Below are 14,169 nucleotides of genomic sequence, written 5' to 3' on the forward strand. Positions count from 1 at the left end.
TAAGCCTGTGATATGTGGTTGTCCCACCTAGCTATCTGGAGATGAATGCACTGACTATGACATGTGGTTGTCCCACCTAGCTGTCTGGAGATTAATGTACTTACTAAGCCTGTGATATGTGGTTGTCCCACCTAGCTGTCTGGAGATGAATGTACTGACTAAGCCTGTGATATGTGGTTGTCCCACCTAGCTGTCTGGAGATGAATGTACTGACTAAGCCTGTGATATGTGGTTGTCCCACCTAGCTATCTGGAGATGAATGTACTGACTATGACTGTGATATGTGGTTGTTCCACCTAGCTATCTGGAGATGAATGTACGGACTATGACTGTGATATGTGGTTGTCCCACCTAGCTATCTGGAGATGAATGCACCGACTAAGTCGCTCTGGATAAAAACGTCTGCTAAATAACTAAATAAAATAAGGACAGTAGAGGACGACACAAGACAGATAGACTGAGCTCAGCCAGATTGGTATCGTATCTTTTTGTCAGTGGAGATGGATGGCGACGTGGGGACTCTAAGTAGGTTACACAGATTACCATCCCCAGTCTCTGTGGCCTAGAACACTACTGGGAGGCAGAGACTGTCAGGGCTGACAGAAAACAGTCCAGGAAATGTTATTAGCAGCAGGAAATCGCCACTGCCTCCACTGGGCAAACGCTGATGAACTTCCAATTGTGGTTAATGTTTGGTCAACAACTGTTTATTTGTGCTTGTAATCTGGGATAAATTGAGAGAAACTGTAACAAATGAAATAAATTGGACAAAGACGTCAGATGAACATCCAAACGTGGTTGATATTTGGTTGAGCTCAACAACAACCGTGAATTCCACCGAACCGTGAAACCTTGAAACGCAACCGTTGATTTGTGGTTGCAATCTGGGTTCAAATGAGAAAGAAACTGTGCGAGTTTATGAATGATTTGGGGAAATTCAACAAACTAGTCACATTGGTGCAATGTCATTATGTTGATAAAGTTTAATATTGTAGATCATAGGCTGAAAACCTCCAAATAATATTGGAGTCACTTTAGAGTCAGTAAGGCTAATAATGTAATTTTTAAAGGAACAACTATACTGCCATTACCTTGCAGTCCAAATATGCAGGATCCTCGGAACAAACTCAATACGCAAGAGTATTTAGCAGCTCTAGCGAGAAAATGGAAGTCAAAACCTGTTTGTAATTAACAACTAGAGTATAGAGAACCTTTTCTTCTAAGACATGCTGAATATTTATTCTCCTACACATCACAACAAGTACTATGTCGTGAGGGGTCCATGCAGAGGCTCTAATCTTCAACACGTACACGGGTATGGACACACACACTCTCTGTATCTAAAAGACTCACACACCCTGCCGTACAAAAAAAAACCCCACTATCCCCGTGTACAAACATACACACATGCCAGCCATCACACATACACAGGCTCACATGCACCCTGCATTTATCTGCCTGTTTCACGCAGTAGTGAGTTACAGTATCCTTCAGCTCCGGCTAGAAGTTGCCCGTAGGCACAGATCTACGATCAGCTTATTGCCCCCAAATCCTATTGTTAACCATAAGGAGGGGGACATGAAAAACTGATGTGAGATCAGTGTCTAGGGGAGCAACTCCATCCTTCTCCTACCTTTCACTCGCAGGTAGAAAAGGAGTGTTAGCAGCATCCCTCCTTTTTCTGACGGCAGCAGTATCATCCGCTCCCTCTCTTTACATCCCGGCTTTCCTCTCCTCCTCCTCTTTCTTCCTCCGACACTGTTCTCCTCCTGTCTCTCTCTCTCTCCCCACTCCCTCCTCCCCCGTTACCCACGAGGTTGCTTCTCAGCAGCCGTCTTTCTCCCTCTCTCGCTCGCTCACACACATACATACATACACCCCACCAGCTGCCCCCTCCGCCCTCCAGGCATAGCCAATGGTAACCCAGTACATTCCTACTCCCTAGTCTTTGGATACGGAGTCTAAAATGTAATACAGTATAAAACAGTTCCCACCAGGGTGCAGTTACCAAACTCACCCACATGATGGCAGAGCTAGCTGTGGGTTTGACACCATCATTTGCACTGAATACATTTCCACCTTTAAATTTAAACATCAGTTTCTATTTTTAGACTAGATGCTGAAGCTCAGAGGAGAGCAGAGGAGGTGGATGAGAACAGAGGAGAGCGTAGGAGAGCATAGGAGGTGGAGGAGGCGGAGGAGGTGGATGAGAACAGAGGAGAGCGTAGCAGGTGGAGGAGGCGCAGAGCGGAGGAGGTGGAGAGCGAAAGTGGTGAAGGAGAGCGTAGGAGGTGGAGGAGAGCGGAGGAGGTGGAGGAGAGCGGAAGAGTTGGATGAGAACAGAGGAGAGCAGAGGAGGTGGAGGAGAGTGGAGGTGGGGTAGGGCGGAGGAGGTGGAGAGCGAAAGTGGTGGAGGAGAGTGTAGGAGGTGGAGAGCGAAAGTGGTGGAGGAGAGTGTAGGAGGTGGAGAGCGAAAGTGGTGGAGGAGAGTGTAGGAGGTGGAGGAGAGCAGAGGACAGCGGAAGAGGTGGAGGAGAGCAGAGGAGGTGGATGAGAGCAGAGGAGGCGGAGAGTGAAAGTGGTGGAGGAGAAGAGCGGAGGAGGCGGAGAGCGAAAGTGGTGGAGGAGGAGAGCGGAGGAGGCGGAGGAGGAGATCAAAAGTGGTGGAGGAGGAGAGCGAAGGTGGCGGAGGAGGAGAGCGAAGGTGGCAGAGGAGGCGAAGGAGGAGGAGGAGAGCGAAAGTGGTGGAGGAGAAGAGCGGGGGAGGCGGAGGAGAGCAAAAGTGGTGGAGGAGGAGAGCGAAGGTGGCGGAGGAGGAGAGCGAAAGTGGCGGAGGAGGAGAGCGGAGGAGGAGAGGGAGAGCAAAAGTGGTGGAGGAGGAGAGCGAAGGTGGCGGAGGAGGAGAGCGAAAGTGGAGGAGGAGGAGAGCGAAAGTGGAGGAGAAGGAGAGCGGAGGAGGAGAGCGGAGGAGGCGGAGAGCAAAAGTGGCAGAGGAGGAGAGCGAAGGTGGTGGAGGAGAAGGCGCTGAGGAGGCGGAGGAGGAGAGGAAAAGTGGCGGAGGAGAGCGGAGGAGGTGGATGAGAGCAGAGGACAGCGGAAGAGGTGGATGAGAGCAGGAGGTGAAGGAGGAGAGTGGAGGACAGCGGAGGACAGCGTATGAGGTGGAGGAGGAGGAGAGCGGAGGAGGAGGAGAGCGGAGGAGGTGGATGAGAGCAGAGGAGAGCGGAGGAGGACAGCATAAGTGGTAGAGGAGAGCGTAGGAGGTGGAGGAGAGCGGAGGAGAGCGTGGAGGTGGATGAGAGCAGAGGACAGCGGAAGAGGTGGATGAGAGCAGAGGAGAGCGGAGGAGGCAGAGGAGGAGAGCAAAAGTGGTGGAGGAGAGCGTAGGAGGTGAAGGAGGAGAGTGGAGGACAGCGGAGGACAGCGTATGAGGTGGAGGAGGAGGAGAGCGGAGGAGGAGGAGAGCGGAGGAGGTGGATGAGAGCAGAGGAGGAGAGCATAAGTGGTAGAGGAGAGCGTAGGAGGTGGAGGAGAGCGGAGGAGAGCGTAGGAGGTGGAGGAGAGTGAAAGTGGTGGAGGCGGAGGAGAGCAGAGGAGGAGAGCGGAGGAGGTGGATGAGAGCGGAGGAGGTGGATGACAGCAGAGGAGAGCAGAGGAGGAGAGTAAAAGTGGTGGAGGAGAGCGTAGGAGGTGAAGGAGAGCGTAGGAGGTGGAGGAGAGTGAAAGTGGTGGAGGCAGAGGAGGCGGAGGAGAGTGGAGGAGGAGTTGGAGGAGAGTGGAGGAGTTGGAGGAGAGCGGAGGAGTTGGAGGAGAGCGGAGGAGTTGGAGGAGAGCGGAGGAGAGCGGAGGAGTTGGAGGAGTTGGAGGAGAGCGGAGGAGGTGGAGGACAGCAAAAGTGGTGGAGGCAGAGGAGGAGAGCGGAGGAGGGAGGAGGAGAGCGGAGGAGGGAGGTGGAGAGAGGAGGAGGAGAGCGAAGGAGAGTGGAGAGAGGAGGAGGAGAGCGAAGGAGTGGAGGAGGAGAGCGTAGGAGGAGAGCGTAGGAGGAGAGAGGAGGAGGAGAGCGGAGGAGGAGAGTGGAGGAGTTGGAGGAGAGCGGAGGAGGTGGGGGAGAGCGGAGGTGGTGGTGGAGAGCGGAGGAGGTGCGGAGAAGGAGAGTGGAGAGAGGAGGAGGAAAGCGGAGGAGGAGAGCGTAGGAGTGCGGAGGAGGAGTGCGTAGGAGGTGGAGAGAGGAAGAAGAGAGCGGAGCGCGGAGGGGGTGGAGGAGGAGAGAGGAGGAGAGTGGAGGAGCCTTAAGCTTATGGTGTTCATGTCCTGTGTGGTGGCGCAATTGTTCTGGACCTAGATGCTATGGGTGTGCACTACTTTATACCTACTATACACACACACACACTCACATATTGTTACATACAGTATATGGAAGGATTTCAAAGTTATAACATTATTCCCACGCACCTGCAAGGAATTAACTCAGATGTGCGAGCGCTTTTTTGAATATATGGAAAAATTCAAACAAGCGTAACACACACAATTGCACAAAGTTCACGCCTTACATGAGGAGCTAATGAAACACCATAAATTCCACCTTTGGCAACATAAAACCCTGTTACTGCAGATACTGTTACTGCTGCTGCCAGTAACAGTATCTACCAGCCAAGTATTTATTGTTTTGTATGCCAAGTAACAGTGAACCAGCTAATAATGTTGCAACAATGGGGAGGTTGTGCATTTTCCACATTCCTTCTTACATTGTTTATTGCCGTCTCCCTGTCTGATACCACAGGCTTTATCAGAGCAGGTCTGAGGTGGATTGGGACCAGCAATCCGCTCCTTGGGCATTTCTAACACACAAACACACAGTTGAGAGGAGTACAGGGTCAAGCTGCAGTGCAGGGCCCCTGGATGGAGAGCATGTTGTGAGGTTAAGGGACTTGCTCAAAGGCCCAACGGTAGTGGATTGATATTAGGATATGAATCCAGTTGCCAGATCAATTTCCCCCTTTTTTTTACCAGCAGTTATTATGGTACCAGCCGTTACCACAGGCTGGTACCACAGGCCCGGTACCACAGGCTGTGGCGGATTGGGACCACACATTCGCTCCTTGGGCATTTCTAACAAACTAGACAATTATTACCCTCAAGGCCCTCACACCGCCCATTTTTCCCCTTGAGGCCACCATTACTAGACAAATAATCAGACAGGCCAACTGGGCTAAAGACGGGCTAGCCCATCTGGCATTTGCCAAACTTGCCCTATGGCCAGTCGGTCTCTGGAGCAGGGCTAAGGCACGTTACTTTATCAGCCTACCACTGAAGGAGACCTCACTACCACAGCCCTACACAAACATGGACACCTATCTGAATATGGCCTTCACACCTTCTACATGAGCAAAGTGGAACCGATGGTGATGCTTTTGGTGATATAACAAGAATGAACAGTAGAAGACATAGGAGTGCAATGCATTGCACCCAGTCTTGCGTTTTGGGCCATGACAGTTTGAGGCTTTTATTTGGGGAGGTAAATCTGATCCTAGACCTGCGGATAAGAAGCTAAGACCAGATCGGCAGTTGAGACTAACAGCGCCATTTTGTGACATTCTAAACATGCTCTAAACATCAAGAACCCCCAAGTAGATCGCTGTTGTCACATTATGTAGGAGTTGAACATTGCTAGCTCTCAATCCTGTTCTTTTTTTTTAAAGCGAGAGAGAAGAGACAGACAGATACAGTAACAGAAAGAGGGACAGAAAAAATATAGGGGGCGGGTTAAAAAGAGGCAATCATCACATCCCCCAGCTTTACAATCCCCTGCCCACTGGAGATGTAGCCTAGCCCTAGCTAGTGCTATAGTCCCATTGTTGCTATTGAGCGTATGCTAACTAAGTGGTTCCCCAGTGGGGGCATTAACCAGTGGGCGAGCCAGGCCTTTGTGGATTAGCTGCGCTGAACAGATGTGCCTCGCGGGCTAGCACCATTCACCAGAGGTCCAATCTGAGGGAGAAACATGAAATTCAGCGACCGCCTGGTCTGAACCACTTCAAATCCTGTCCCATCAGCTCCGAACAAGGTCAGCCCAGGCCTCATCTATAACATATGGGTCAGATACATAATTGAAGACAGAAAACGATACTAACGATAGTGGTGTGTGAAGTGAATTGCAGTCAGGCCAGATACGGCTATGAGGGTGAGACAAAATGAGGGCAGGCGATAGGTTGTTGAGTTGTTTTCTGGGTTGTTTTCTGGGTTATGGCCGTTCAACACGTTCCACTGATACCCAGCTTAGCGTTTCCCCTAGGCACCACCAGAGCTGAAGTCTGGCAAGCATCCCAGCAGCAGTCTGCGACAGGGCCTGAGCTATTTTTATGCCTGTCGGTTTTCTCTGTGTGTGTGTGTGTGTCTTGCACCTATGTGTCTCTTTTCCTTCCTCCTGCTCCTCCTCTTCCCTGTTTCTTTCTCTGTCCCCTCTCTCACTGTCATTTTTGAGGGGAGTAAAAATCTCAATCTCACTTTTCATTATTGCATCAGCAAATCGACAGACTCCATAATCTCTGCCTCCGAGGCTTCAGAGGACATTGGAGCAGATGTGAGGAGAGAGAGAAGGCTTATACTGTATTGTAGATTAAGCTGAAACCATAATCCCTGCCATGACAGAACACAGCAGGGCATTTCTCACACTCTGCACTTGACCTCTGCTCAGCTGGGTTTTATTCATTATGAACATCGTAGCAAAACAATTTTGTCAAGGAAAAACGTAAACAAGCGTTTCTTATTGGATAAGTTTAGGTACTCCATCCCTGTTCCGGAACGTTTTCTTCCATTTCGTTCCTAATGAATACAACCCTCTCTCTGACCCAGAATGTGTCAACTCCCCACCAACCAGCCATATCTCCCAGCCAAATCCCCTTCCTCCCCCCCTCCCTTCCTAAATCTTGCACACTTCTTCAAATTATAGTGATGGATAGACTGGGTGAGGGAAAGATAAAAAAATCTGCCAACCTGCAAGTCTTCCTCAGCCAGTTAGTTTATTGCCCTCCTAAATCGCATCCTCCCAGCAGTCAAAATATCCACACTAAAGGTCCCACCGAAAACTGTTTACCACACTGCACAATGACTACATCACAGAGATAAATGAATATGGGAGTGGAAAACTAGAAATAAAAAAGGAGAGGTGTGTAAAAGAAAATTTGAGTTAGCTATACAGATGGTTCTGGTTCAGCCAAACACAGGCCTACAGTATCTGAGTCCTTCTACAGTGGCAAGTAGGACACCATCCTACAAGAGTATCTGAGACATGGGAGTATTTTCTTTTCACTAACAAGACTGATGCTAGGGCTTGTGAGAGGCAGATGCTAATGCTATGGGCTATGCTACGCTAACAAAGAACTCTTACAGAGCTTACCGACCAAAAGGATTTTGCTAATAAAGTTAGCATACACTTAAGGACTGTACAGACAACAGACAGGCACTCATATCTTTACGCAGTAACTCAGTCCTCCTACAATGACAAGTAGGCTATCATCCTGCCATTATAGCAGTATCTGACAGTTGAATTTAATCAATCATCCGATCAGGTCTATCTAGGCTCAAATAGGGAGAGAGAAAAACAGAGAGAGGGGTCATTCTCATTAGAAGGTAATGATGTAGGGGCGAGCGCTACAGGCCTATACACGGCATTACATAATAACTGGACATGCTGAGGCACAAAACAAGGTACATGGGAGAGAGATGGATGACTAGGCAGTTAAAGTGCATGAGAAAATGACTCAGAGAACGACCTTCCCTCCCAGAGCTTTGTGCTAAATGCAGAGAGCAGCGTTGCATCATCGAGTGAGCTACTGGTGCGCATGGTGTTAGCATTTAGCATCACAATTAGTATGGTGTGGTAAACGATATGGCGGCAGGTCAAAAAGAGGAAGGGACCCAATGTGTGATACAGGGTCAGACAGCTCACGTGTAATGACATTACAACCAAGAGAGTAGCCATCTGAGCCTTTTCCATCATCAGATAGGAACGCTTCACACACGATGCCGCAACTATTGATTTATGGCCTCGTCCGTGTACGCACACGCGCACACACCCACCCACTGTGACACACTGACTCAGTCTCCGGGGGATGGGTTTCATCTGCAAGTCAGCTGAATCATTCAAGCCGTTATAGACTAGTGTCAGCAGCAGTCTGAGTGGCAGGGAATGAATGAGGAAAGTGTATGTATGTGCGCGTGTCTGTGTAGCGTGTGTCTGTGTAGCGTGTGTCTGGACCTGGTCTACAATGTGCAGGGCTACTGTGATGTGAATATGTATGTTAGGCATGTATATGTGAATATGACCTTGGTGAAATCGTATTCTCAAACAATACAGCAATCCTACTTTGATTTAGAGGTATATATTTTTACATTAATATATTCCTGAGTGGCGCAGTGGTCTAAGGCACTGCATCGCAGTGCTAGCTGTGCCACTAGAGATCCTGGTTTGAGTCCGGGCTCTGTCGCAGCCGGCCGCGACCGGGAGACCCATTGGGAAGTGCACAATTGACCCAGCATCATCCTGGTTAGGGGATGTTCTTGTCCCATCGCGCTCTAGCAACTCATGTGGCGGGCCGGGGCGCAATACACGCTGACACGGTCACCAGGTGTACCGTGGTTCCTCTGACACATTGGTGTAGCTGGCTTCCAGGTTAAGCGGCACTGCTTCTTGACACAGTGCGGCTTGGCGGGGTTGTGTTTTACGGAGGACGCACGGCTCTTGACCTTCGCCTCTCCCGAGTCCATACGGGAGTTGCAGCGATGAGACAATTGGATATTGTCATCACTCAGATGAGTTACAGTTTTTCTAGATTTGTGTTTGTGTATAAAAGATGGCAATAGTATGTGTTTGGCCACTGTATGGCCTGATCTCACATAGTTTTTCAGTGAAGACTAGTATATATGCTCAAGGGTGTTTGGAGCTCTGTAACATAAACTATACATTACAATTAACTTGTTATATATTGCAGGTACTAAAATAGGTTCATCAGTATAGGCTAGCCATAAGGAAAGGCTCACAGGTGTGGAAAAATAGATATCCCCTTGGTAACTTCCCTGTCCCTACTTGCGTCTATTCTATGCAACACTTCAATGTGGAATTTGTGTTTCTTGACTAATTTCTTTTTCATTGCCAGGTAAAACATGATGTGCAGATGATGATGTGCAAGTAGAGATCCTGGGGTGCAAAAGAGCAAGAGGGTAAGTAATAATATGGGGAGAAGGTATTCATTCGGGTGATCACTTGGAGTGATGTCAGATGTCAAAGAAAGAGTGGCATTGCCTCGACAGATTTGACTTTCTTTCTTGTCACACGTGCGCACTTGCCTTCCACAAAGGGTAATTCTGGTCAGTATAAGAGAGCCCAGTGTGCTAACGAGAGAACAATGGAGCTGCACTGTACCAGAGCTACTGATATCTAGGCTAACAGCTAGACTAACAAGGCTATCTATCTCTCCTACTGCTGTACTGTCCCACTGACAGACCTACTGACAGACCTACTGACAGCTAGGCTAACAGAGGTAATGGACCAGTGCTGTCCCACTGACAGACCTACTGACAGCTAGGCTAACAGAGGTAATGGACCAGTGCTGTCCCACTGACAGACCTACTGACAGCTAGGCTAACAGAGGTAATGGACTAGTGCTGTCCCACTGACAGACCTACTGACAGCTAGGCTAACAGAGGTAATGGACCAGTGCTGTCCCACTGACAGACCTACTGACAGACCTACTGACAGCTAGGCTAACAGAGGTAATGGACCAGTGCTGTCCCACTGACAGACCTACTGACAGCTAGGCTAACAGAGGTAATGGACCAGTGCTGTCCCACTGACAGAGCAACTGCTATGCTAACAGGGCTATTTCTATTATACCTTTATAAAAGAGTCTCATTGAGACCAAGGTCTCATTTACAAGGGAGCCCTGCATCTCACAAATACACAATTATTCTAACTTGACTACGGCTTCAGTCAGGCCTAAAGCTTGCCAGAAGGATTTACCGCCAAGATGGGACTGGGGACATGGTGTTTTCACCAACAGCCTAACATTATACGACTTAGGAGGAGTAGATGCTAATGCTATGCTATGCTGACAAAGCTACACTAACAGAGTCATCCTTACCAACCAACAAGCTAGCATACACTAAGGGCCTTTTCAGACAACGGACAGGGACAGAGACTGATACATATGCACACATGAATATCTTGCATCCATCTTTGTCTGTGCAGGCCCTAGACCAGATCTACTAACAAAGATACCCAGGCAGACTCTGACCAATGCTACTACTGCATCACAGTCTGCAGGACAGGGCAGGAGGAACCATTTCTACTTCTACCAAAAGGGTGTTGGACATGTGGGAGTGCTGCAGCACATTACCTCACACTACATGACTCAAAATTATGTAAAATATATATCACGATATTATCTGTGTCTCTTCTTCCCTCCCCTCTCCAATGTTGCTAACAGGCTAGATTGAATATTGCAATGTGAAGTTGTAGGGAAAGTACACACTGTTGTGCAGCACTGTACTGAAATGTTTAATTCAGCCTTTACCGTTTAGTAACATTGTTAGACAGTTATTGCCTAACCGGTGGAAAGTCACCACATCAAGTGAAATCACCATATCTAAACCGTGTAGAGTACGCACATGGCTCGTATTCACAAAGAGTATCATAGTAGGAGTTTCCCATTTTAGATCTGAATGAATCAGATTACATGAACACAGAGGACCTGATCCTAGATCAGCAATCCTATTGCCTGGCCTCTCAAAAACATATTGGAGCTCTGGGTGTTTCTCTCCACTAGAGGGAGATCAGAAATAATAGGCAACCTTAACCACAACAGGGGTGGCCAACCCTTCTCCCCGAGAGCTACTGGCTGTGCAGGCTTTTGCTCAAAGCCTGATCCAACACACCTGATTCGACTAATCAGCTGCTCATCAGGACCTTGATTAGATGAATCGGGGGTGTCTGAGCAGGGCTGGGACAAAAGCCTGCACACTTATTGCTCTCATGGACGAGGGGATGGTCACACCTGCCTTAAAAGTCCAACCTCTACCCCCAAGCCATAAGACTGCTGAACAATTAATCAACCACCTGGACTATTTGCATTGACCCCCCCCCCTTTGTTTTTACACCGCTGCTTCTCACTGTTTATTATCTATACATATTCACTTTACCCCTACCTACATGTACATATTACCACAACTAACCTGTTTATTATCTATACATATTCACTTTACCCCTACCTACATGTACATATTACCACAACTAACCTGTTTATTATCTATACATATTCACTTTACCCCTACCTACATGTACATATTACCACAACTAACCTGTTTATTATCTATACATATTCACTTTACCCCTACCTACATGTACATATTACCACAACTAACCTGTTTATTATCTATACATATTCACTTTACCCCTACCTACATGTACATATTACCACAACTAACCTGTTTATTATCTATACATATTCACTTTACCCCTACCTACATGTACATATTACCACAACTAACCTGTTTATTATCTATACATATTCACTTTACCCCTACCTACATGTACATATTACCACAACTAACCTGTTTATTATCTATACATATTCACTTTACCCCTACCTACATGTACATATTACCACAACTAACCTGTTTATTATCTATACATATTCACTTTACCCCTACCTACATGTACATATTACCACAACTAACCTGTTTATTATCTATACATATTCACTTTACCCCTACCTACATGTACATATTACCACAACTAACCTGTTTATTATCTATACATATTCACTTTACCCCTACCTACATGTACATATTACCACAACTAACCTGTTTATTATCTATACATAGTCACTTTACCCCTACCTACATGTACATATTACCACAACTAACCCCGCACATTGACTCGGTACCAGTAACCCCTGTATATAGCCTCTATTATTATTATTTTATTGTGTTACTTGGTTGTTGTTTTTTCACTTTAGTTTATTTAGTAAATATTTTCTTAACTTCTTAAAACGGCATTGTTGGTTAAGGGCTTGTACGTAAGCATTTCACACTAAAAGGTGTACACCTGCTATATTTGGCGCATGTGACAAATAGCATTTTATTTGAACACCGTAATATGACAACTAATGTTACTCAACTACAGTTATGAAACACAAAATGATAAATATTAGAATCCTAGCTTGTTTTTGCCAAGGGATCACAGCGAGGTTCTTCCGTATCATGGAAGTTGTCATAAATAACAAGGAAGTGGAACTTCTGTAATTTCTGAGAAAAAAAAACCTGCTGAATCACAATAAGCCACATCAACTGATTAGCTCACTTTGTCACAGTGAGCTCAAATGAAATGTTTTATTTCTCCCTCCTTCACCATGACATAATCCTGGCTAACGCTGAGTGGCCTTCACAGAGCACACCCATTCGCTCACTGGTACACGCAGGGCACATAGCTTTCTGATAGCTTGCGATTGCAATGCTAATACCCTCAGAGGCCTGGCTCAAATGCAGTGCCTCATCAAAATGAACACGGGCTGATTTCCTTCTCTCTCTCTTGATTCCCTTTCTCTTTCAATCAATGTATTTCTGTATTTCTCTCTAATCCATGCTATCGGGATCCTTAGGACGTCCCTACCCCATTGACGTTGACATTTTAAATGGTTATGGCAAGGGTTAGGGTTATGGTAGGGGTTAAGGTTAGAGTTTAGGTTAGGGACGTCCCACGGATTCGGGTAGCACTAACCCTTTCTCTCTTTCTCTCTCTCTCGTCGGTCTCGCCCTGTGCGTCCACATTGGTAAGTAAGTCATCATTGGTACACTGGCTTCCAGGCTTTGACAGCAACTCCCAATCTCTCATGCGTGAAGGGCCTACACCAACACACAGACATGCTCACTCGCTGAGGCTTAAGGATGGACCAATGAGCGAGACACCTCCACAGCACTTGGCCCCTCACACTTATTCCCTGGCTACAGCAAAGGCTCTTGGAATATCGCTTAAGCCCTAGGGTGGAGTCTAAGCAGAGAGAGAGATAGATAAGAGGGAGAGTTCGAGAGAGCAAGAGCAAGAGAAGGTGAGTCAAATGTTATGGCATGCTCTCGTCACAGCAGACGGTAGGCCTACGTCAGCTAGCTACATCCTCAGAGCTATGATTGTCTTGGCACCATCATGACACAATTTTTTTTTTTATCAGACCAGAAAGAAAAACGCTTAACAAGCTATTATTTCTTAGTGAAATACATGTGTCACAGGTTGTGGAATAAATCTCAGTCCCATGTTCTCCTATGGATATAAAAACACACTTAGACATAACCAACAGCCCTTCCCCCTTCTGACCTGCTTTGACCCCACTTTGTCACATGCCGGCAGCAGTGACAGCTAGGTCACACCAGTCAGCCAGTTCCACTGGGTCACCCATGAACCTGCACTCCCACCCAGCTACACTGCAGCCTATGAGTCAGACCACACAGACACGCCACTGAAGCTAAGCAGAGCTGGGTCTGTTTAGTGCTTGGATAGAAGACCAAAAAGGTTCACGGTAATGACTATGCCATGTATAGCTGGTGCGGGTCATACAGGATAGAATGTGAGGAGGGAGGAAAATCCCCTCCCACACACACAAACACTATGTTAGAGGCTCCAGAGTTCATTGAGGCAACACTGAAGCCATTTGAAGCCCGCAGAAGAGCTACAGTGGTCCAAACATTGCTGCAATACAACAGAAGCATGTAAAAAGTGAGTCTGGTTTTTCTCTACAGTACCTTCAGACCCCTTGACTTTTCACACATTTTGTTAGGTTACAACCTAATTCCAAAATTGATTAAATTGTTTTTGTTCCTCATCAATCCACACACAATACCCCATTATGACAAAGCAACAACACATTTTTGGAAGTATTCAGACCCTTTACTTATTACTTTGTTGAAGCACCTTTGGCAACGATTAACAGCTTCGAGTCTTCTTGGGTATGACACTACAAGCTTGGCACAACTGTATTTGGGGAGTTTTTCCCCAGATCCTCTCAAGCTCTGTCAGGTTGGATGGGGAGCATCGGGTTCAAGTCCAGGCTCTGGCTGGGCCACTCAAGGACATTCAGAGACTTGTCCTGAAGTCACTCCTGTGTTGGCTTGGCTGTGTGC

At 47.2% G+C, this 14,169-nt stretch overlaps 1 protein-coding gene across 3 annotated transcripts in view; it reads right to left on the reverse strand.

Moving 5' to 3' along the window:
• LOC139368337 (protein kinase C zeta type-like) overlaps positions 1–14,169 on the reverse strand; it is a 163,489-nt gene that overhangs the window by 86,532 nt on the left and 62,788 nt on the right. Inside the window, exon 1 of one of the 3 annotated variants that reach the window (XM_071107100.1) lies at positions 1,634–1,844. The exons of the other annotated variants lie outside the window; for them this stretch is intronic. Coding sequence (XP_070963201.1) covers positions 1,634–1,700 — 67 coding nt within the window. The 5' untranslated portion in view covers positions 1,701–1,844. Of the gene's footprint in view, positions 1–1,633; positions 1,845–14,169 lie in introns of those variants that run through there. 3 annotated transcript variants of the gene reach the window in all.

This window comes from Oncorhynchus clarkii, chromosome 16 (genome assembly GCF_045791955.1).
Source record: "Oncorhynchus clarkii lewisi isolate Uvic-CL-2024 chromosome 16, UVic_Ocla_1.0, whole genome shotgun sequence".
NCBI classification, from domain to species: Eukaryota; Metazoa; Chordata; class Actinopteri; order Salmoniformes; family Salmonidae; genus Oncorhynchus; species Oncorhynchus clarkii.